Below are 26,109 nucleotides of genomic sequence, written 5' to 3'. Positions count from 1 at the left end.
TCAGAGGAACTTTAACATAACCACCAAACTCATAACCACACTCATTTTGATAATAAAAACAATTCAGGGCTGGTGAGATGGCTCAGTGGGTAAGAGCACCTGACTGCTCTTCCAAAGGTCCAGAGTTCAAATCCCAGCAACCACATGGTGGCTCACAACCATCTGTAATGAGATCTGACTCCATCTTCTGGAATGTCTGACGACAGCTACAGTGTACTTACATATAATAAATAAATAAATCTTTAAAAAAAACAATTCAAAGCAATTAAAGCAATGTAAACAAATAGTATCTGTTGTGACAGTGCTTCTACTGTCCCCTGGCCAACCTTCATGAGAGCAAGGCCTTCATTATTTATACATCTGTGTAAACTTAAGTTGACCCTACTCTGGATATTACTATCTCTGTGGGTTCATATTGTAGTATGTGCCTTTCTCTACATATAATTCTCAAGGCCTAAGTTTCTACTGTCTGAGATAGGCTAGGCTCCCTACCTCCTCCTGCTTTCAACCTAATCTTTTTTTTTTTAAGATCAAAATCCTCAATATTTATATATCTCTATTTAACTTTAATTCAATTCCCTTCTACTTGCTATATAAACCTATTTATAGGCTCTAATTTTTATTATAGCTGTGTCAACCAGGTTCAAAGGTCCTGAAAAATTGTCCCGGCAAGGCTTTTCACGTGTCTTGAAATCACTTGTTAATTCATTTTCCCCAACTTCTCTCTTCTGTGGAGCTTAATACTTGCTGCATCTACCATCTGGATGCAGCATGTGACTCAGCTCTGCTCCTCTAAGAAATCAATTCATCCCCCATACTAAACTATAACATTGTATGTGTGTAATCCAAGAATTTCTTAAATTATTAGTAGATTCTCACTTTCCATGTGCTGGTACACCATATATAGTGTGGAGTTTCACTGCTTTGAGTTCCTGACAAGTCACATGCTTGCACACCTGCACACTGCCCAGGAGCTATCTTAGATTATCCTTAAATGAAATACACACACACACACACACACACACACACACACACACACACAAGTTAATCTTGAAATGCCCTCGCTACTCATTGACTGGGCACTCCTAAGCCTTCCCTTGCTACCCCAGGTCCAGTCAGGAAAGTGGCCAGAGGACATTTACCTGGAAACTCACATTGCTAGTTGGTGTTTTCCTCTGCTTCTGTGGTCCCCTTCTTCCATTCTCCAGTCTTCTGATTCTCTCTCTGTGCCCTATCTGAGCAACTCTCAGTTTCCCACCCCATGCTCAGCCATTTGCTATTGGCATCTTTATTGATAGACCAAAATCCAATTGGAGGCAAGGACTTTCAATGTCAGTAAACACAGCTTCCCCATCAAAACATCAGAACCAGCCTCTACACTAGTCAAAGCCAGCAAACTGGTTTGTTTGTTTGTTTGTTTGTTTTAATTAAAAACGTTATTGTTAATAGCAAATTTTCATTTCTTAATTTTTAAATATATAGGAGTTAGATGTCAGGAAATAGGTAAAATTATAATTTAAACGAAGACAATCAGCATTTTTTAAATGTGTAAAGTTAGTCAAACTTTGTAATGCAGTAAAAACAAGGATGGAGCTGGTGACTGTCTGATGCAAACACTAAAGCCACACTGCCCACTGCACACATCCTGTCAGTTCCTCTAGGGGCTCACCCATGTTCCACGTGGCAGCACTCTTAGACCCAGAACGAACAGCTCAGAGCGAGGACTTTAGACGATTACAAGTATCATCCATTAATTACAAGTGATGCCCTGCCAGGATAACATCCTTTAGGATAGGACTGAGGACACAAGGCCTGTGAAAGTAAGACACTCACACTGGCGGGGTGAGTATAAAACAAACTTTGGCCCACTGAGTTCACAAGGCTCAGTGGCATCAGGTGTCTCCTCAGAACCCGACGGCTTCTCAGAACTAAGGAGTGGGACACTCTCCTGAGCGTGTCGGCAGCTTTCCCAGTGTCCAGCTTTCCTGAAACAGAACAGCTTACTGCTAAAATGTACTGCCAGATCAGTGGGAAAAACAATCAGACTGAAAATTTGTAGCATAAATGTGCTAAAAAAAAACATTATTCCCAATCCACAAGTTGTTTTCTCAAATTGAGAAATATGCTGATAAAATCAGTCTTATAAAAAGTTCAAAATACGCAAACACCTAAAAATAATAAAAAAGAAAGGACGTTATGGAAAAGTCACGACCACCATGATTTACACCCTAGAGTGCTTCTTTCCCCTAACAAATCCTATTTACAGAGAATGTGTACACTGATTTCAAAGGCACGTATAGAATGTGAGTGACCTGTCACCATGGTTTGTATAGAAAGATGGCCTCCTTCACAGCATTTTGCATCACTAGTAAAACAGCTAGGCGGTGATGTATCATTGGCGTGAAAGAGCCCATGACCGTAAGGGGAGAAACATCTCACTTGAGTTTCCACAACTTCCCCCCTCTTCCAACGGAAGGTCTGAGGGCAAAGGGGGAGCCCCAGGGTCCCCGGGTTGAGGAAGAGTGGCTGAAGAGAAGCTGCTGTTTTCAGTCCTGCCAACTTCCAGGACTGGTAAGTTCAGGGACGACGCCATAGAGAAGAAGGGAGCAGTGCGGGACTCTCCCTCCGGGTGGTACACAATAGTGGATGCTCTCTGTTTCTTAGAGAGATTGCGCTCATCTGAATTGCACCTAGAGAGGCTGTTGGTGGCTCCAGCTGCAAAGGGGTCATAGCTGCTGCATTTCAGGCCTTTGAGGTAATCCAGTTTTATATTCCGAAGCTTTAGCACCTCATGCGTTATCTTCTGAATCAGGAAGCTCTGTGTTTTCTCCCTGCGGATGGATTCCACAAGGGTGTCCGGGCCCCTGGGGTTCTCCTGTAAGTAGTCTAACAACTTCCCAGCCCGTTTTCCACTTGAAGCTCGGCAAGAAATTTCTTCCGTGTCTTCTCTACTTAGTTGTTGTTGGTTTTTTTGTTTGTTTGTTTGTTTGTTTTTTGGTTTTTTTTGTTTGTTTGTTTTGCAAGTAGATGATCAAAATGTCTCTCAGCTATGATTTTCTGACACAGGTAAACACGTAAATTCTTTAAAGCGTCCTTCTTCACTTCAGTCAAGTCCTCCTCTGTGAGGGACAGTGCGGGAGCCTCCATGGCCTAGGCCGGGATGGCGTCCTTCTGGCCCGCGCCACCCCACCCAGGCTAAGGGCTCCGGCCTCCGGGAATCAGGCTGTAACTTCTGGGGGACTAGGAACAGAAGGGGGAAAGAATGGCCCGCAAACTGGTTTTTTAAAAGATAAGTCTATTCGTAAAAAGGATTTGTGATTTCAAATATGGATTTTTATAAATTAAGAAATATAACATTTTATAATTTGTTTTTTAAATTGAAATTTGAAGTGGTCGATTACTTAATTCAATGGAAAGTGCACTTTTCTTTTTCTTTTTCTTTTTTTTTTCTTGGATATTTTATTTATTTACATTTCAAATGTTATCACCCTTTCCAGTTTCCCCTCCCGAAACTCCCTATCTCATCCTCCCTCCCCTTGCTTCTGTGAGCAATCCTATTCTTTTCCTTTTCTGCATTTTTTAACTGTTTGAACATTTCATACATGCATATAATGTGTTTTAATCAAATCCAGCATTCCCTCTCCTCCAATCTCTCCCCAAGCTACTTTTCCCTCCGGGCTTCGTGTGTGCCTTCCTTCCTCGAAACTCATGGAGTGCAGCAAAGATTCCCATATGGACACGGATAGAAGCCCAGCTACTAGAGCACTGGTTCTCAACCTATGGGTCTCAACCCCCTTCGGACTGAACAACCCCTTCACAGGGGTTGCCTAAGACAATCAAAAAACACAGGTATTTACATTATGCTTTATGACAGTAGCAAAATTACATTACAAAGTAGCAACATAAAAAAGTGTATTGTTGGGAGTCAACACATGAAGAACTGTAAAGGGTTGCAACACTAGGAAGCTTGAGAGCCACTGTTCTGGAGCCAGGCTCAAGGATCACTGAAGGGGTCAGAAAGACTCTAACAGTCAGAAGTAGTGGACTTTGTAGAGAAACAATATTTTCTGATATGACAGGCCCATATGAGTTCACAGAGGCTACAGCTGTATTTACAAGACCTGTACAAGACTAAGCCTATCATGGGGAATGGGGAAATATCATGAAGTCCAAACTATTAACTTCTGTTCTATCTTTGCTTGATATAGTAAGGTATGAGAGGGAAAAGTTCAGCAGTTGTTAGCTTTTTTTTTTTTTCTGGAAGGAAAATATCTTCATATTAGATTTATTATATTTCACATTTTAGCACTTCTAAATAAAGAAATAATGGGAGGAAGAAATGCTGCCTTTCATTAAAATCAGTATTTATGAACAAAAGATTAAATTTCCAGCTATAATCTTCATCTGTGGGTCAAATTTCCAAGCACAGGATAATCACATATATAGCACTTAGATGAATGGTTACTATAAACTGCCAGTTCCCACATTAATCTCCACACTGTTCTATTATACCTCAATTAGCTCTTTCTTCTTTCTCCTTCCTAGAGAAATGTGTTCAGTAGCACCTTCATTCAGACCACAGACCAAAAAGAACAACCCCCAAAGTCTGCTCTTTCCTCCTTACCGCTCTTAATTTGCATTAAAATTATCAGTACGTTACATATGTCTCTGAATTACTGGAACGTAAATATGAACCTGACTATTGCAACTGGCCACAAATGAAGCATAGATTCTCACAATCAGATGTTACGTGAGCAATGGTGGTTCCAGTGCACAGTTAATGAGACTTAGGCCATAGAGACCCCTACCAAGACAGAACCTTTTAAGAGTCCATTTGCATAGACCTGAGACAAAAGTCATTCTATGAAAACCAGACAAAGCACAGTCTCTTTCTACATTGACCTTTTCATGACGTCTCTTTTTGACAATGGATTCAAAAATATATTAAGAGATTTGGATAAGGAGAAACACAACTGAAAATAGGTTTTGTTTCCATTCAATGGGACTTATTTTGTAGTTTGCAGCAAGCAGTGTATAGCTAGTTATTGCTACTCCTACAGCTCACTATGCCAACCCATGTGCTGGGAGGACATTAAAACCCATGCCAGAGACTGTGACACATCATCTGAATGTGTCCTCTGGGCTCTGAGACCAGGAGGATCAGGTGTTGTGACATCAATATGGTCTGAAATGTACAGAGTAAAATAGTTGTCTTTGGAAAATTCTTCCAAATCTTATATATACATATACATAGTAAACATGAGCTTTAAAGCTAGATGAAACTATTATAATTTAATAATAGTAATAATAATAACAATAATTATAATAAACAAGTAAGTTTTGTTTGAATACAGTAGAGAAAAGGAAGAGTTGTTTTTATACTTTCAACAGAAAATGATATAGTAAATTTATGTTATATGGATATGCAATCAAAGAATATACCACAGACAAACTAGGTGGTTAAATGACTGATTTGCCACCTCCCCTCAATTTTGTGACATACTCATGGTTATTTGTCCACTTTTAAGCTCATTAATTCATTATGATTACTTTAATTTAAAACAAATACTGATATTCAGAACTGTGTGTTATTCTCATAACGAGCTCTGGCCAAATTGCATAAATTTCAAGAACCATAAAACTTGGGTCACCTTAGCATAAAATCTTTCAAATGTTTATTTAAAAAAAATAAGCCTTTCCTTTGTCTTAAGGATTTTTTAACAGTGGTATAAGATTACCGACCTGACCTCTGCAATGGAGTTGGTAGTTCTGGATGTCAGAACAGCCAGAGGCACACAGACCCATCACCAATCACCCAGCAGGAAGGAGCTCTGGGGAGAATCTGGCACCTAGTCTAAGTTTCTGTTCCAGAAAAAGAGATCTTCACACCAAGGTCTACTGAAATGACCTGCAGGAGCTTTTATTCAGCTTTTTCAGGTAAGTATGGATGCTGGACTTGGGAGATCTGGGTTCAATTCACTCAGATTTAGCTTTCCTACTACAAATGAGAAGCTAAGGAAGAATTAGAAGTGCAAAGGCTTGCAAGTCGAGATACCACAATGAGACCCTTGACTTTGTATTCTGACTTTTAAATTATAAAGATGATTTAACCTAAAATAAAAAATAAAGATGAAAAGTAAAGACAATGTCACCATAGCCACTGTTTGACCCTCTCTGTGCTCTGTCCATGGCTGAGTATTGGGTATTGATCATTTGGTCCACATATAGTAGTCCTGCTGACAGGATATGGCAATGCTGCACTGCCAATGACCAGCCTCAGATTGGAGAGGGGTTCTGAGACAAGGGGTGTCTGAGAGTGGCAAAAACAAAGGACTTAAAGTCAAATTGTGGGTCCAAGCTGGTGGCCTATGGGAACTCTTTGAGACAGCTTCTCGGGTTGTTTTCTCTTCGTTCTGCTTTCTCTGGAGATCTCCATACAGCTCGCTCTCTCTTCTCTGCTTGAAATAGTTCTCCAAGAAGTTCTTTCTTGCTATTCTAACAAATTTCTCCGGACAGCTCATCTCTTGCAGATCATAAGTTCAGTCTTTTATTTTGTATATCAATCGAGTCATTTACTCCAGGTTTTCTTTTGATTACCCTACGAATCACCATCTCTTGAGCCCAGCCCCCCTTGATTCTTAGGTAACAGCAAGCACACATTTCTTTTTTAACCTTGAGAAAGAATGCAGAGATCTGCCTGCCTTTGTTAAGCAGAGGTGATAAACTAACTTGCTGGGTGGGACTCTGCCACGAAATTACCATTTCCACCACATCTCTGTATTTGCCTGCTTTTTTATCTTTCTGAGAAGCTGGGTCATTATTGCAGCTACCTTTGTTCTTTTAGATTTGTGAAGCACCTCATATATTCATATTGCATTCTTTTTTTGCATAGTTGAGAAATGAGATATTTTCAAACTCATGTTTTTAGAGTTCTTTTCCACAGGATTAAGGGCTGTCCTGAAGGTGCCACTGGTTATCATTTTGCAAAGACATTAGCCACACCTTCACCTCCCAGACTCTTGCTATCTCTGATTACTATGGAGTCATTCACACTATCAGGGAGGACATTCCTTGAAGGGGGAACATTAAAATATGTACAATATTATACAAATGAGCCCTGTGCCCACAGCAGCCATCCATTCACACTCATGGAGGACCCATGCCTTGTTGGCCCTGTCCCAGGTGTGGGAGCCAGGTCCTTTCACCCCAACCAAGGCCATGCTGGGCTCCACACTGCACCTACAGAGAGTAAAAACATGACACCACACCTCACAGACTTCCCATGCCACTCCACCTCTCCCCTTATATGAACTGTCGTTTCAGTTTTATTAAAGCCACTTTTCCGGCTTTCCTGTTAAGGTACACACAGAGAAAAATGAATGGTAGTCACAGAATGGCATGCAGCATTTTCTTCATTATTCTTAAGCACCTCTTTCACAGATTATATGAGACCTGTGCCCAGGAATTGTCACTCGTGAACACGTTTGCCAATTGAGAAGGCCTTTCCATATAATCAGCACTGCTTAATTGATTTGTTAGTGATCTTATTTGCCTGTTCATTCTGTATTAAAAGATTCAATATTTGGTTACTTTCTATACAAAACAGTGCAGAGTACACTACTTTCAATGTACAATAATTTCACCATTAGTCGACAGTTTAGTTCCAATATCAGTAACAAGAAATGTCTAGGAATACTTCTAGCTCAATAACCATGCCCATTGCAAGACATTACAGTTTTCAGGAAGAAAAAAAAAAAAAGCATAGAACAAAACAAAACAAAACCTCTATTCTCTCTGAACTCCCAGTTCTGAGAGTCTGGAGTTCAGTACTAGTCACATAATTAAACACACCCTTTTGCTGGACTCTGGGTGCTTCATTCACACAAGATGTTATTAGCTTCACATCTGATAAGAAGTACAAGGCATACAGAAGCCTTTAAAAAGTTTCTGGTTGCTGTTTAAGTGTGACGACGAGAGAACGAGAGAAGTACACCATACTGGGTCTCGTAGTCCTGGAAACAGTGTGCTTCTTACAGTTATCCAGTAATTCTTTTAGCTGTTTGTTGGGAACTTAGGAGTGGGATTAGTTAATAAAGTCTGAAACCCAAGATAATAATGTACTCCACGGGAAACAGACAGTGAGAATTGCTTCTAGAAACCAGGACAATGGCAGTGTGATCCCTGCTTGTTTAAACAAAGACATCGTTCAAACACCATAAACTATCTCTGGTATTTGAACTCTGAGAATTTTTTTTTTTTACATTTTTAACTTTCTGGGTAGAATAAACTCAAAGAATGAAGCAATGTAGCACAGAGATGTGTGCACACTGATGGGCAGCAGAGGTGACTGAGCAAGCAGAGTTTGTTCATTCCAGAAGAAGAAGGGGTCCTAAATCATCACACAATAATACAAAGGAAGAAAAGCCACGGTTGACTGTCAGTCCCTTGTATTTCAATAAAGATCCTAAAGACTGAAGTGTATCTTCTGGGAGAAACTTCTACCTTAGCTCTCTGTCCCTGGGCACTCTTACCCTAACTTCCCTGAACTCATAGCTCATTTCTCTTATAAAGAGACAGCAAACTACACCATGATGATGTTTATCATTAACACAGGCAGTTCATAGTTTCTCTCTAATGTTAAATCTAACCTTTCTCTATGCTCAGTCAAGATAAATGTCCTTTGTCTTCTCCTAAACTGCCCACAAAAGCTGGTAGTCTGGAGAAGAGGCTGGCTCTGTGTGGTTATTTTACTTTAGTAAGACCTGGTATAAAGTCAGAGGTAACAATGCCCAGTACCTCTACTCTCATTTCACCCTACCTTTCTCCATGTCAGTTCTGATCTGCTCCTCAAGGTCCTCTGGTGACACATAGAACTCCTCTTCTGGTGTCGATGATTTGGGCCGACAATGTCCACAACAACAGTTGCAGCAGCAGCAAAGGCAGCAACAAAAATAGCAGCCGGTCAAGAGGCCAATGATGATGAACAGGGTCTAGGGTAAACAGAGGCCAAGTGAAGTCTGAGCACTGGCGTGAGGGACAAGATGACCCCAGACACAAAGTCTGTAAGTGTATACCTCATAGGATTAATGATACCCAACATCCCCTGCTTGCCACACACTCATTCTTATCCTTACCCCCATGTAAGCTATCTCTTAAGTTCCTTTGAAATAAGTTTTTCTCACAAATGTTTGTGCAAATAAAACCTAGAGGAAATTACTTTCAGCCAGAGTAACACAGTTTGCAACTTCCTTCTTTTTCTTAGGCTATTAAGAGAGCTAAGAGCAAAAGAAAAATCAGACCAGCACTAGATAGGATATTCCCTGGTCAACTGAGCTCACCAAGCTCACTTGTTCAATGAAAGTAAATTCTTACCACATAGAAGAGCTGCCTTCCCTGCCACATGCAAGTGCCTGTTAGTAACCAGGTCCTGCACGATCTCTCCAAAAGATCCCTACATCCTCTCTCTCTTCTCTATCTGAGTCAGGGGTCTTTGCACATCCTGCTCACATCTCTGGTGTGGATACTTCATTGGCCATTCTCCTTCTGCTCTTGCTATATGCAACCCTTGTTCCCTGAAGCTTTGGCAGCACGTCTGCTGCCAGCTCTCCCAGCACTAGCACAACCCTGTTTCTGCCATACAGCTGGATACTCCATACGGATTTGCATGGCTAAACATTCCTGACCATTGTTCAGCTTAGACCCACCTGCTGTCTAAGATCACCTCAAAAATCACCTTTATGTTGACTTGCTTGTTCCTATTCCAAAATGGCTGCCTATCCTTTTTATTCCCACGGTATGCCATACCAACTCAGATCTCCAATCCCTTCTTGCTGATGGTATGCCACAGAGATTGCTTGACAGGAATGTCTTATAGGCTACAATCATTAGTCATCCTTTACCCCATCTGCCCAGTGGATTAGTACCTGACATGTTGCAGACGTCTAATTCCTACTGAATTAGTGAATAAACAAAATAATACGCAAACAAATGGTTTGTTCCTCCCAGGAAATAGCATCAAGATTTCCCTATAAGCACAAGTGATTTGCTCATTAAACAGAAAACACTTTCTCTTGACTTCTCCAATCTGAAATTCCAAGAAATCCATTTTTTTTTTTTTTTTGGCAACCAAACAAAATCAAGTTTGTTGTAATAAATGAAGTTTGTACATCTTAAAATTTAAAGCAGACTTTATATAATCAGTGACTGGGAGTGTGGCAATGGATAAAGATCGCATGTGTATGCACACATTTCTTCAGTGACCTAAGAAGAATTCAAGCTTGACACCCACCCCTCGCCTCCTCTCCTTCTCAAGGTGTCACTACTCATTCTGGCTCCAGGAATGAGGATGGAGTCTCAGGATGGCTTGCAGTGGAGGACCTTTGGTTACACACACTTACGGTCTCTTTGCATGTTGTTGTATGTCGTTATGATTTCATCATTTTAGGGAAAATTTAAACCCCCAACTTGCCTCTAAGACTCCCCTGTGAGCATTCCCCAGCCATGGCCCTCTACGACCCCAGTTGTTCTTCACCTATATTTTTCCTCTTTCTTTGAACTGTGCAACTGCCATAAGTTTTCTGAAAATCTCCTTTTCATCCCCATCCTGTTTCTTTCTCCAGGGAAATCCCTTTTTTGGGAAAGTCTTACTTCATCCCTTACCATATGTGATATACAATATATATTAGTAACTATTAGTTCCAAGCTGGTACTTTTTAAAAGTACTTTTTAATGATATATTGTTTCATTTATATGGAACATATTTAATGCCACTCAGGTAAGTGCTATGCAGTTGAGCTTTGGTACAGAAGAAAAGGAAAGTATACTTCTTTGTAAGGAGCCGTGCCTGGCATGGCTCTGTGTTGTATCTTTTTTTGCTACTGCATGATTGAAGCTTATCTATAGAAATTTTGATCAGTTTCTTCAGCTCCCTGAACAACAAAATTTCTTCTCATCCTTAGGCAAATAAAATACAATATCAGGTAAGCATGTGTGAGTATCTGGACTGCAGATGTTTCTTCTCAAGGAATTAGTGTCATATCTGGAAGGCAGGTTCCCGTGCAGCCCCACCAAAGCCCACTGTGTTGTGTGAATGCTAGTCTGCCCTCATTGATTCTGTGGACAGAATGTACCTTCTCACCACATGGTCAAAATCCATTTAGCGCCATCTCTTTACCCCAAGTTTCCCACAAAGAAAGGTGAAAGGTTATCAAGACAGTTAGGAGAAGACAAGTGGGGCTGTGGGGTTCAGACTGTCTATCCATGCTTACTATGAAAACATATCCTCTTTCCGATCAAATTCTTCAATATAGGGCGTTTAAGTGGGAGAAAACTAATCAAAGTTCTATTCAACATGAATTCTGCCTTTTCTAAAGCAGACCTTTTTTTTCTTTTCTTTTTTTTATTAGGTATTTTCCTCGTTTACATTTTCAATGCTATCCCAAAAGTCCCCCATACCCACCCCCCCAATCCCCTACCCACCCACTCCCCCTTTTTGGCCCTGGTGTTCCCCTGTACTGGGGCATATAAAGTTTGCAAGTCCAATGGGCCTCTCTTTGCGGTGATGGCCAACTAGGCCATCTTTTGATACATATGCAGCTAGAGTCAAGAGCTCCCAGGTACTGGTTAGTTCATATTGTTGTTCCACCTATAGGGTTGCAGTTCCCTTTAGCTCCTTGGGTAATTTCTCTAGCTCCTCCATTGGAGGCCGTGTGACCCATCCAATAGCTGACTGTGAGCATCCACTTCTGTGTTTGCTAGGCCCCGGCATAGTCTCACAAGAGACAGCTATATCTGGGTCCTTTCAGCAAAATCTTGCTAGTGTATGCAATGGTGTCAGTGTTTAGAAGCTGATTATGGGATGGATTCCTGCATATGGCAATCACTAGATGGTCCATCCTTTCGTCACAGCTCCAAATTTTGTCTCTGTAACTCCTTCCATGGGTGTTTTGTTCCCATTTCTAAGAAAGGGCAAAGTGTCCACACTTTGGTCTTCGTTCTTCTTGAATTTCATGCGTTTAGCAAATTTTATATCTTGGGTATCCTAAGTTTCTGGGCTAATATCCCCTTATCAGTGAGCACATATTGTGCGAGTTCCTTTGTGATTGGGTTACCTCACTCAGGATGATGCCCTCCAGTTAGTTAGTATTTTCCACAACTTACATGAATGTCAACTTCCCACAAAATACATTAATGGAACATATGTCTATTTTACATGTAATATACATTATTACATATACATATGAATATTATATATATACTATATGTACCATTACATATACATACAATATACATATTGTAATATGTAATATAACTCTATATGCAATAGAATCCTATATGGAATAGAACAATGTCTGTCCTATATGTAAAACTATTGCTTTTATCATAAAGAACACTAAAATTTATAAAAATATAAAACCACCAGCAAATGTATATATATTAGGGATTTCTGGGAAAAGAAACAAAATTACCACTACAATTCTGATTGTGCTGTTTTAAACATATTGCCTTTTTCTTAGCCAGGTAGCTATCAATCTCTTGTCTTCTACCACTTAATTCTCACCTTTCCTCTCATTTTCTTCTCTGCCACCTCAAGGCAGGCTCCAGCTGAGCCTGTAACATAATTACCACCCATCCTCCTAGGTATTGTCTTTGCTGATGTAGCCTATACTATAGATAGTAAAGTACATGGCTAAATTTATCTTATAATAATTTATTAAATAGTTGTCACACCAATAAATTATTTTTAGTTTTGAAAAATGAGTCAGTTCTTAATTAGTCACCATGGGGGGAAGAAGGGAGCAGTCAGAATTAACCTGAAGCTCCATACTCAGATATAATTAATGTCTAGAAGTCTGTTAAGTCATGTTGAATTTCATAATTAATTGATGGACTAAAGAAAAATGGTCTCCAAATAACAGCTTTCAGAGGAAGCGATGTCGCATTTTATTTACAAGAGTTTAACAGAAGGAAGGTTGGTCTTTCTTTGAGATAGGGTCTAACAAGATGAATAATACCATTATTTTTCCAGGAAATTGCTTTTGAGGGAAAAAAAAGTGATTTACCTTTGCCCACCAGCTTGACAACATGAAGTATGTGTTAACGTTTTCATCTCCAAATTGTTCAGCCACGTAGAGTCCCAGCGATCCATACTTGTCATATATGTTTCTCTTTGAGGTGTCGGTGAGGATTGTGTGGGCGTTGTTGATTTCTTTAAACTTCTCAGCAGCAGATGGGTCATCTGGATTCTTGTCTGGATGGTGTCGCAGGGCTAATTTTCTTTTAAAAATTAAAAGCAAGGAGAAAAGTATTAGCTCCCTATCAGAAATTACAACAGTACTTTATAAAGACAGTGCTCACTTGTACATCCTTTATTTGTACACTTTCAATGGGATGCTATGTTTCTAAGTTCTCATTAAATGATGCTATTTGGTCCCAGTATGCAAAAACTATTACATTGCTTCTCCCTCTACATCTTCAAAGGAATTCTCACTAAGGGGATAAAGGCTGTGGCTGAGATACCCTACTACTGGCAAATGAAGATGATTGTAGTCCACTCCAACACATAGAGGTATTCATGAATTCTAGTTTACACTAAAATTTCACTTAGAACCTGTAAAGCTATCTAGAATGGCAGAATCTCATGTTACATAGTCTCAAAGTTAAAGCATAAAAATACTCTTAACGTTATGTCACCATGAGCAAACATTAGGGTTCCTTCATAAGTGCCCTACATGTCTTTATCACCTTTTATGTTTCTGAACAAACTATTGATTTCTCTTGCTTCCAAGTATGCATTTGACTTCTTTCCACAGGGATCTTTCTACTTCCAACAGCCTGGGCATCGACAGTTGTGGGTATAAGGCTCTTCCTCCTTCCCATGGGGAGGATAAAGCTGATCCTGAGGGTATCATCTGTGGTCTGACTTGAGTGGGATGTCTTGGATTGATGTTAAGTGTATTCAGCTATGAAAAGCAACCCGTGAAGTGGATTTAATGAGTTAGCCATGCAGCCTACTAGACAGTAGCCATTTCTCTGACTTCTGTCAAGAAACAATTCAAATGATTAAAGCCGTGTTCAAAATTGAGCCTTCATTTTCTTTCTCCACTAAAAAAGAAAGAAAAAACCAATTGCATGACTCTCAGATAAAATCCCACAGGACTGTTCTCCCTTAGGAGGCCATCCTGGGTGTGCATAGGCTGTATTGATCTGGACAGAATGTGTCACTATAGTGCTGTAATAAAAGCCTGTATGCAGAACAGAAGAGTAGGACATATCTTAAAAACCAACCTGTAAAGCTAAATGAAAAGAAGACCACACCTATTAAAGTATTCAGTAAAATACTTGCAAACTGAAACTAAGAACACATCACAAAGACCATCATCCATCATGTCCAAGTAGCCTTCACTCCAGAGATTCAGAAATGGTTCAACGTATGAAAATCTGTTAATGCAATCCACCACATAAAGAAACTGAAAGAAAAAGTGATCATCTCAGATGCTGAAAAAGCACTGAACGAAATCTAACAGCCCTTCCTAATAAAGGCCGGGAAAAGATCAAGGATAAAAAGGACACCTAAGCATAACGATGGCAGGATATATAGCAAGCTGATAGCCAACATCAAATTAAATAGAAAGAAACTTAAAGCAATTCTACTAAAACTAGGGACAAGACTGTACACTCTCTCCAAATCTATTCAATATAATACTTTAAGTTTTAACCAGAACAATAAGACAACTAAAGGAGATCAAGGAGATAAAAACTAGAAAGAAAAAAAAAATCAAAGTTTCCCTATTTACAGATGACATAATAGTACACACAAGCAACCCCAAACATTCGACCAAGGAACCCTTACATAGCCTGGTAAAGATCATCAGTAGCCCTTCTATATGCAAGTGATAAATAGGCTGAGAAAGAAATCAGAAAATCATCTTTCAGAATAGCCACATGTAACATATCTTGGTGCAACTCGAACCAAGCAAGTTAAAAACCTGTATGACAAGAACTTCAAGTCTTTGAAGAAAGAAGTTGGAGAATATATCAGAAGATGGAAAGATCTTCCGTGCTCATGAATAAGTAGGATTAACATAGTGAAAATGGCCATCTTACCAAAAGCAATCTACAGATTCAGTGCAATCCCCATCAAAATTCCAACACAATTTTCTTTACAGACCTTGAAGGAACAATACTCAACTTCATATCGATAAGCAAGAAACTCAACTGAAACAGTTCTGTACTTTAAAGGAACTTCTGGAGCTATCACAGTGCCCAATTTCAAGTTGTACTAATTTTTTTTTTTTTTTTTTTTTTTTTTGGCTTTTAGAACAAATCACTGTTTAATGCCATTAGGAATAACTACAGATGCATACATATATAACCTCGCAAAAGGTAAGAAAATAAAACCCATAATGAAAATTTGAACTGCAGACAGTAATAAAGTCATTATTTAAAGTATACATACACATGTATTTCCCTCCTCCGTTCCTCCCCTCCCTCCCTTCCTCCCTCCCTCCCCCTCTCCCTCCCCTTCTCCCTTCCCATCTCTAACACACACAAATTCTCCACACTCCAGCTCTGCTCTCTGAGGGGGATCAGAAACAACTCCCCTCAGGTACAATAATAACACAAAGCCCATCTTCCGTGTTCAGTACTTTCTTCTATGAGAAGGATATAGAATTGAAAGACTTTGGAGGTGTGCCCGAGGCAGTTACATTGGCTAGGCTTGGAATGGCTTCAACAGCCCCTGTCACCAGACCACAGTGTTTGCTACTGTAAAAGTTTAGATTTGAAGTACAAGAGCACACAGTGTTACTAAAATACAAAGCAAAACTCAGCAAAAAACAGCACCCCCCCCCCCCAGGGTTCATGAGTTGTCGAGACTTAGGCCACTCTCTCCTTCAAATAATGGCTAAGAAACACAAACACTTTACAAGGAGTCCAGGCCACAGAGACCGGGGGGGTCAGCTCCCCTTCCACACACAGGACTGGGGATGGATCTCAAGTCCTGCCTAGGCAATTGCAATAAAAAGTGCAAGGTACTGGCATAAAAACAAATAAGTTGATCAATGGAATCAAATTGAAGAACCAGAAATAAATCCACACAACTATGGACATTCGATTTTTTTGGGGGGAAAAGCCAAAATTATACAATTAAAAGAATAAAGAATCCAACAAATGGTGCTGGTCTAACTGAATGTCTCCATGCAGGAAAATGCAAAAGATCCATATTTATCCCTGCACAAAACTCAAGTCCAAGTGGATCACAAACTTCAACATAAAACCAGATACACTAAACCTGAGAGATGAGAAAGTGGAAAATAGCCTTGAGTACAGCACAGGAGACAACTTCCTAAATGGAGCACCAACTGTGTGTAAGCACTGAGATTAAAAATTAACAAATGGGACCTCATGAAACAGAAAAGCTTCTGTAACGGCAAGAACACCTTCAAAGAGACAAAACAGCAGCCAACAGATTAGAAAAAGATCTTCATCAACCCCACATCTGACAGAGGGCTGATATCTGAAGTATATAAAGAACTTAAAAATCTAGACTTCACAAAAGCAAATGACCCAATTAGAAAGAGATAAAGAGAGAATTCTCAACAGCAAAATCTGATATGGCCAGGAAGTATTTAAAGAAATGTTCAGCACCCTTATTCATCAAGGAACTACAAATCAAAATGACTCTGAGATTGCATCTTACACTTGTCAGAATGGCTAAAACCAAAACAGAAGTGACAGCTTGTGCTATCCAGGATATGAAGCATTACTGGTGGGAGTGAAAACTTGTACAGCCACTTTGGAAACCTATATGGTGGTTTTGCAAAAAAAATTGGGAATAGTTCTACCTTAAGGCCCAGTTATACCACTCCTGGGCATGTAATCAGAGGACATTCCAGCATACCACAAGGATACTTACTCAACTCTTGTTTGGAGCAACTTTATGCATAATAGTTACTGGAAATGACCTAGATGTCCCTCAATAGAAGAATGAATAAAGAAAATGTGGTATATTTACACAATGGAGAATTACTCTGCTGTTAAAAACAATGAGACCATGAAATTTGCCAGCAAACGTATAGAACTAGAAAAGATCATTCTGAGTAAGGTAGCTCAGACCCAGAAAGACAAACATAGTCCATACTCATAATTGGATAGTAGCCATAAAGTAAAGGATAACCATTTTATAATCCCAAGCCCAGAGACGCTAAGCAGAAAGGAGGGCTCAAGGGGAAGGGGGAGGCACATGAATGTCACTGTGAAGGAGAAATAGAATAGGTATCTCAGGAGGTGGATGGGAGGAGGGGTCTACATGACGTGAGGGGGGGGGGGTGAGGATGGGAACAGGAAGGGCCAGATGGAAGGAGAGAGTCATGGGTTAGACAACTGGAATCAGGGTGGTGGTGCATCTTTGGGACAAGCTAGAAATCTAGTACAATGGAAACCCTCAGGAATCAATAAGGGTGACCCTAGTTAAGTCTCCTAACAGTGGGGGATATGGAGCCTGAACTAACCATCTCCTATAACCAGGCAAGACTTCCAGTGGAGATATTGAATCACCAACCCAGTCACAAAACCTCTGATCTATAAGTTGTCCTGTCTACAAGACTTGCCAGGATAAAGGTAGAACAGAGGATGTGGGAGTTGTCAACCAATATCTGTTCCAGCTTGAGACCTATGCCTAACGAGAGGGAGTTCACTCCTGACACTGACTGAAGCACCAGGATTCAGAGGCTGTAGAGCCCAGAGACCTAGCACAGAACTAATCATGACTAGAAAAAAAATCAATGAAATGATTTCTAATGATATTCTGCTATATTCATAGTTCAGTGACTAGCCCAGTTATCAGAGAGGCTTCACCCAGTAACTGACGGAAATAGATGCAGAGACCCACAGCCTAACATTAGGCAGAGCTTGGAGAATCCTATGGAAGATGAGGAGGAAAGACTGTAGGCGTCAAAGAGGTCAAGAACACCACAAGAATACCCATAGAGTCAACTAACCTGGGTTCCTAAGTGGCTCACAGAGACTGAATCACCAATCAGGGAGCCTGCATATGACCTATGCCCTCTGCACATACATTACAGTTACACAACTGTAACTGGTCTTCTTGTAGGATTCCTAACCGTGGAAGCAGGGGCTGTCTTTGACTCTGTTGCCTGCTTTTGGAACCCTTTCTTCCTATTGAGTAGCCTTGTCCAGCCTTAAGAGGAGAGGGGGTGCCTAGTCTTACTGCAATGTGATATGCCAGGGCTAGTTGATATCCATGGGAGGCCTACCCCTCCCTTTTTAAAACAGAGAAATGGAAGAGGAGCGATGGAGGACGTGGGGGCAGAAGGGAGTGGTGGTAGAGGAAAGGGACTGGGAGAAAATGTTCCCTTTAGCACAAGGGAACATGTCCTTTGCTTTTAGCCAGGTAAAACACATTTCAGGATTCTGACCTCTAAAATTGAGGACTGAACCCAGGGCCTTGTGCAAGGAGATTCTTCACATTGATTTATTTAATGTGTGCACATGTGGGCATGCACCACGGTGAAGATCAGAGGACAATTTGTGGGAGTGAGTCCTCCCCTTCCATTATGTGGATCCCAAGTGTTGAACTTGTGTTGTTAGGTTTGGTGGCAAACGCTTTTACTTGCTAAACTGTCTTGTTGATGCCGAGTATGTTATTATAGTCATAATTTGTTATAAAAGAGCTAGGAGACTAATACAAATAGTTTAAAAATATTTAAAACTGTACGTAAAGTGTGTCCTAGAAATTATTGTCAACAATCTGTCCTCATCCAGCTATTCCCCTTAAATTTTACATTGTAAATGTTTTTATTTTTTAAAAAATCACACTTATTTTATGCATTAAAATTTGCTGATTAAAAGGTGGATGGATGTTTTACATGCAGCTAAAGATCATGTATGCTTAGGGAGTACCATAATACTTGAGAATATAAATCCAGGTATAAAATCTATTCCACCACTCATCGCAGAACAAATAGAGAACAGAATAACTAGAGTTTATTAGTTTAAGTTTGGTTTATCAAAAAAAAAAAAGTGTGTGTGTGTGTGTCTTTTGCTTTCAGAGATATTTGGAGTACCTATAAGTTCTTATAGCCAAAACTTCTGGTGTCATGGTTTTGAAATGTGGAATTGATGAGAAAGTTTTTGCTCCTAGCCCAAAATGTTTGTCATTTTATAACCTTTTCAGTGTTCACTATAGGTGATTACTTGTGAGCTTGATATAAATATTTTTCTAGCAAGCATGGCAAAGGCTTTTTTAGTATTATCCCATTTCACATATGAGAATATACAGATAAGGATCTTGCCCAGAGACACACAGCTAAAGTGAGAAGCAGGCCCACGGCACAATTAGACTCTCAGGCCATGTGCTTCAGTCTGTGTGATATGAGAGACTGCCTGAGTATTCTGAGATCAACAGTTCACCCAACATTACCTTCAGATACGCAATCTGAAAGATGCCCAAGGCTAAAGTGGGCCGGTGCTTCCAAGGCCTCTTGCAGTGATCCAGGCAGTGTGGTTGTGGACAACAGAACAGAGTCTTGGTATATTTTGAGAGATTTGGATGTGGGGGTAAAAGGAAAAAAGATGAGGATCACAGCAAAGTTGAGGCCTTAGCAAACAGATTTGGTTACTACTGTTTGTTTGACAGCAAGGGGCTCTCTTATACTGAAGATTTGATGGGGTCTAATGGTTCTATTTTGGATACTTGAGATGTGTATTAAAATATAAGTAAATCTAGAGAGCCATGAGTCCAGAGTTCAGAAGGAAAATACTGTAAGAGACCTACGTTTGGAAGTTCTTGGTAGGCCGCTGATATTTACAATCGTGAAACTACAAGAAAGTCCAAAAAAGTGGTTCAAGAAGTCCAAAGACTGGGCTTTGAGATAGGATTTAAGAAATCCCAGCCATGCAGGGTAGGCACACCTAAAGCCAATCTATCTCAAACAAAACAAAACAAAATAAAACAAGACAAAAACCACACTTTAAAACAAGCAATAAAAAGCAAGGTTCAGTGAGATAGATGGGAAAATCTAGACAGTGCAAAGTCTTGGGATCCAGGGGAAGAAGATGTTCAAAGAGGAGCAATCCCTCAAACTGCTAAGACAGACTGTAAAAAGCCCAGGACTCAGAAAGACCAGACACAATGTCCTGGAAATCCTTCATACCAACCCCATACACATGTGTTAAAGCATGTTCTAAAAGGAGGAAAGTAATGGTAAAAAAAAAAAAATTAAAAAGCAGAAAAAAAGGAAATAGAAAAATGGGAAGTAATAACCAGAATTAAGTGTTTATGGCTTTACATTAGGATCACAGGGTTTTTTTTTTTTTTTTTTTGCTTTCTTTTTGCTTATGATAGTGTATATAATACTTATATGTTTTTGTCAAAGCATCTTAAAGCTCCAGTGACAAGACGTATTCTTTTGAAACATCTGAAAATTCAGGTTTTGTTGCCTTAAGTGACCTATTATTGAGTCACAGAGAGTTCATAAACATACAAGAAACGTTTTCTGAGTATGTATCGTGTTCTTGGTCAGGGACATTCCCTCAAGCACTCTTCCCGCAGCTGGCTTTGTGGTGCACCCTTCCTGGAATTTCACTGTGCAGCTTTTCCTTCTGGTAGTCCTCAAGGTACTACGTGTCGTCTAACCCAAGGGAAGGGCTGTGACCTCTGCCCAGAAGGGAAACATTCCCTGAGAAAGAATGGTTCTTATAAACCTTGCCTTGCCTCCAGGCTTCAGAGGAACACTGACACGCTCCACCCAGACAACGGCAGAAGCCTGGCCTCCTCTCATTTGTTACCCTGTTGGAACTTTGACAGCTCACAAGGGCAGATGCACTCAGCCGTTTATCACACTCCCCTAACAATGGTGTTGGCTGATTTGGAGGGCTGGAACGCCTCCATCTGCAGCAAGTCCAAGTCCTGGTTGTCAGCAGTGTTTTGACTCCTCTTGGCAGACACTCTTGGCTCTGAGTTTCCTTGGCACAGATGGCAAAGCAGGGGCAGCTGCCAAAATTACACAACTGTTCAAGCAGGTGATCTCAGTGGTGCCCCACCTGCTTGGGGGTTATCTACAGAGCAAGCAAGACATGGAAGGTTCTCTGGGAGCTCAGGTTGAGCATTTAAATACAACCATCACCTGTTTGTGTTAAAGGTATTCTTGCCATTTCTAATTTTACAGGTAAAAGGGACATCATATTCAACTAGAATGTGAGAGTTCATTTCTAAACATTCCCGTGCTTCCCAAAAGTGGACTAGAAGGGAGAAAAACAGGATGTCATAGCCAACACTCTCAGACGAGACCCACCTACTGCCATCCCAGCCTCTCAGTCACCTGGGGCTGATTCTGACCGGCTCACCCAGCTGTCCCTCCATGGGTTGAGATGTCAGAGGAGAGCTTTTGGGATGTCCTCAGCCACATTCTATTGTGGCATGGTTGTGTCTCTAGCTGCCTTCCTCCTGCTGAACACATTTCTGCCTCCTTTTATTTATTATTTTTATGTTTATATCTATCTATCTATCTATCTATCTATCTATCTATCTATCTATCTATCTATCTACTATCTATCTATCTAGGTTTTTCAAGACACGGTTTCCCTGTGGAGCACTGGCTGTCCCGGAACTATTTTTGAAGACCACGCTGGCCTTGACCTTAAAGATCTACCTGCCTCTACCTCCCGAGTGCTCTGATCAAAGGCATGCACTACCACACCCAGCACATTTCTGCCTCTGAACTCAGTTTTTAATGTTGGCTATTATTGTGAATCTATCTCCATTTCTTCCTGACTTCCTTATTGGGCCATGAAACATGTGTTCTCTCTGACCTCAGAAGAAATCTTCCTGCAGGGTACTAAAAAGACGAGACAGCAGCCACTGATATCTTCCCGTGTTCCAGAACCCTGTGGCAGAGCCACTGCCAACTGCGCTTTTTGTTTCATTTTGTTTTGTTTGCCATTTTTCATCATAGTGAGCTTTTGTTTATTTTAAATATTCTTGTATTTTGTGTATCAATTTAGTTTTTGAGAGAGAGAAAGCATTGTATGGTGGGGGTGGGGTACAACACAAAAATGAAATTGAGTGTGGAGGAATAAGGAGAGGATTGGGAGAGAAACCTGGGAGAAACTCAGACCCTGTTTCAATAGAACAATCACTTGTTCTTTCACAGTGTATGAAAAAAAATGATTCGAGAATATAGCCACAGCCTGGAATAAAGAGAGAGAAGCCTGGGATCATATTAGATCCCAGAAAACAGACCTTTGTCTAGAGAGGATTGCCTGTGGTGAGAATGAGACCAATAGTGGATACAGAGATGAGCCGCCAGAGCCACAGTTGGCAGAATCAGAAACCTGCCAACAGTGTGACCATGGAACATCTGAAGCTATGTGTGACAGCGGAGAATCAAGGCCCTTACACCCTCGTGGACTTGGGTGACACACATGTGAAGATACAGAAAATGAGTACCATAACATTTGGGATGAACCAGCACCTTAATGTCTGTCTGATTCTGTACATAGTCTCTATATGTTTATGTTTTACATGTATACATATATATCTCTATATATGTAATATTATGATCTATAATAAGGCTAGTTATATATTTTATATAGTTATATGTAGAAAGAAACATTTAGAAATAATATATTTCTGTCTTTTATAACTTTTAGTTTGGCTTTTAAAATTAATTTGTAGGGTCTAAGAAAATATTCTGTATGTGCTCCTCATGAATCTTTCATTGATTATTTACACTGAATACATCTCCCTTTATTGCATTATTACTTAATGGTATCTTCTGGATAACACTATTGTTTATTTTAAAGTTCTCTCCTCTTGACTTCTGGAATCCTCTATATCCTGTTGGTCAACTTAGTCATCTCTACGCACCCTAAGAAGCAAATTCCTTCACATAGTTCTGTAAAAGTTTTGGTCTAGGGTGGTGGAGTGGTAACAGGCAAGTCTGAGTTCCCAGTCAGCATTCAGCACAGGGAACAGAGAGGTCTAGGCAGGTCTGTGATAGACACAGCTTGTCAGCTTATAAACACACATGTTCACATGTGATGCCGAGACACTCTGTGCAAATTCTCAGTCTTGGTTTTCATCCTTTTAATCATATTTGTTTTAAAATCTTTATCTGACAATTCTAACTACTCAAGTTCTCATAGTTCCATGACCTCACTTCTAACCCTGCTCTCTTTGCTTTCATTATCTTTGTGTGATTAATATTGTACTTTAAAAATTTCCCAGAAGCAATATGAATATTAGGATATAACTTCAAATCACAGAGTATTTTACTTATGACTTTTAGATGTCTAGGGGACCATGTTAACCCAATATAATAAACCAGTATTTTCTTCATTACACAGGTAACTAAGAGTTTAGTGGTAGCCATAGTAGTACCCACTTCTAGGACCCTTAAAATAATAGTATTTTATTAATTAACTTATAGTATTATAGTCAGACCCAGATAGGTAGGACCAGTTTTTCTCAGCTCTATTTGCCTTTTCTGGGGACATTCAGTTAAGTGCTCAGCCTCCCCTGTACATGAGTTTCCCATATGACTAAAAAGAGTCAAATTTCATAAACACTGTTAATTTAAACCAGACTGGAAAGCAGAAGCAGGTAGGCCATTTCAAGTTTTGAAATAGCCTTATACATTATTTATTTTCAGATAGGCTGTCTTAGCCAAGGCTGACCTTGAATTCAATAGCATTAAGGTCAACTCATGATTCTCCTGCCTCCACCTCTCAAGTTCTGGGATTATAAACCCATATCACAATCTCTTCTGATACACTGGTGAGAAAGCTCAGAAACTCAGCCCTGATTCAAGAAGTCACCATAAAGCCAATTATTGAGGCCTACCAATGGAATTTTCCACCACAGATGGCTTCTGGTACTCTTAGTCCTGTCCTGTGGTACTCCATAGGCTCAATAAATTTTCAGAATTCCCATCTTTAGGACATTTATGAGGTCTCTTTTCTCTTCTCTTCTCTTCTCTTCTCTTCTCTTCTCTTCTCTTCTCTTCTCTTCTCCCTATCTCCCCTCTCCCCTCCCTCTCTCTCCTCTCTCCCTCTCCTCTCTCCTCTCCTCCTCTTCTTCTTTCTTTCTCTCTCTCTCTGGAGTGGTTTGAAGCCTGCCGCCTTGAAGCCTCACACCCCTCAGAGAATGGCGTTCAGTAGTTTTTCACTTTCAAATGCTTTTGAGACACTCATTTCCTTTTGGTTTTCCTGTTTCTCTCAGTGGCAGGAAGAACTAGTAGGAAGTACTTAGCCAGTACTTAGCCAGGAACCTGCTAATCTCTGGGAGCTTCCTGGCCTGGGCAACAAATGTGTCTGCCTAATGGCCCCAGGTCCTGCCCTCCTTCACTGCAGCTGAGGCCCATTAGCTCAAAGCCTGCCAAAGCCAAAGGCAAATTTTTACACATCCAATTATATAAAAATAGCCCAAACAAGCAGCTTTTAGTCACTTGGAGCCTTTCTATTTTACACAGCCTGCAAGAACTCAGCATCTGCTGGCCATTGACACAAACCACAGGGCTCTGTGTCTCAGTTCCTGAGCTGCATGCAAGACCCTGTGGAGTTCTCTGACCAAAGACTCTTCTGTGGGCTGGGTGGAACTGCCTGCCTGGGTACATGGCTCTTTCCGACTCTCTCTGCCCTTGGGGTTCCCTAGCCCTTGTCATTCAGTACGGGGGGGGGGGGGGGCAGCTGTCAGCGAGTGGACCTCATGCGGTAAGGATTATTTCTGGTTTAACCTTGTCCAAGTACTAGTCAACTACTGCTGATGGCTATCATGGCCATACCTTCCCTAGTTTTGGTCCTCAAACTTTCAGAGCCAAGTACAACCACATCATATGCTGTACCCTGGACAGTGGCCCTCAACACAAAAAGATTTAACGTTCTGAGCTGCAGAGCAGAGGCTGGAAGGAAGGAAACAGTATAAAGTCCACCAGAAGGACAAGATAGAAAGGCCAGGACACCGTTTGGCATCATATTGCAGATACAGATGCCAACCCCACCACGGCTGTGTGATTATTTCTGGAGCATCTGCTACCAGAACGAATGACTCATGTGCTTTGACCATCAAGATGCCACAGGAAAAGACTAAAGACCACATTATTCAGCACTGTGACTTCCCCACATTTGCAGACACTGTAGCTGAGTGTTAAAGGAGTTGTCCTAGTTTTGCGGGATCACATCACATCACGTTTGTGGTTCAGGCTTTGTGGTGTGAGGCAAGGACAGGAAAGAACCATACAGATAGATAGATACTCTGCTGCCTCTCAGACAGCTCTCTTCTTGCCTGCAGAACTGCATCAAGAGTCAAGTGCTGCCCTCTCGTGGCTGGTGTTGCCACTGTACCAGGGATGTTCAGGATCTCAACTTTTTCATGAGGCATTGTACTTTGATATATATTAATTTATAAGAGTTAAAAAATGCATCAATACTCAGATTTTATGGAAGCCTAAATGCCCGTTGGTGGTGCCTAGTTTCAGTTTTCTGTTTGCTACCAAGTCTTCTGTGGCTTTCTCAGATCCACGTCTTTACTTTCCTTGATAAAATAAATACACTGGATTATCCGTGTAAGTGTATTAGATAAATCCGAGGCCAATTCTGTAAGCCTCTTGCTGTGATGGCAATAGAAGTACTAGTCTGAAAAAGAAGTGAACCCAGACACTATTGCATACACCAGCAAGATTTTGCTGACAGGATCCTGATATAGCTATCTCTTGTGAAGCTATGCCAGTGCTAGCAAATACAAAAGTGGATGCTCACAGTTATCTATTGGATGGAACGCAGGGCTCCTAATGAAGAAGCTAGAGAAAGTACCCAAGGAGCTAAAGGGGTCTGCAATCCTATAGGAGGAACAATAGTATGAACTAACCAGTACCCCCAGAACTGTTTCTCTAGTTGCATATATAGCAGAGGATGGCCTAGTTGGCCATCAATGGGAGGAGAGGCCCTTGGTCTTGCGAAGATCATATGCCCCAGTACAGGGGAATGGCAGGGCCAGGAAGGGAAGTGGGTGAGTTGGGGAGCAGGGCGGGTCGGGGGAAGGGTATAGGGGACTTTCGGGATAGCATTTGAAATGTAAATGAAGAAAATACC

General features: G+C 40.6%; 1 protein-coding gene and 1 pseudogene across 5 annotated transcripts in view; both read right to left on the bottom strand.

Moving 5' to 3' along the window:
- Positions 1–26,109, bottom strand: part of Dnajc5b (DnaJ heat shock protein family (Hsp40) member C5 beta) — a 102,272-nt gene that overhangs the window by 22,925 nt on the left and 53,238 nt on the right. For all 5 annotated transcript variants that reach the window (XM_006535515.1, XM_006535516.1, NM_025489.3 and 2 more), the window contains 2 exons: positions 13,062–13,275; positions 8,819–8,990 (listed from right to left, as the gene is read on the bottom strand). In XM_006535515.1, coding sequence (XP_006535578.1) covers positions 8,819–8,990; positions 13,062–13,275 — 386 coding nt within the window. The remainder of the gene's footprint in view (positions 1–8,818; positions 8,991–13,061; positions 13,276–26,109) is intronic.
- On the bottom strand, positions 2,396–3,147 carry Gm6141 (predicted pseudogene 6141; annotated as a pseudogene).

The sequence above is a fragment of the Mus musculus genome, chromosome 3 (genome assembly GCF_000001635.26).
Source record: "Mus musculus strain C57BL/6J chromosome 3, GRCm38.p6 C57BL/6J".
Lineage (NCBI taxonomy): Eukaryota > Metazoa > Chordata > Mammalia > Rodentia > Muridae > Mus > Mus musculus.
Note: the sequence above shows the minus strand (reverse complement) of the source record. Positions and strands in the feature narration are given on the sequence as shown.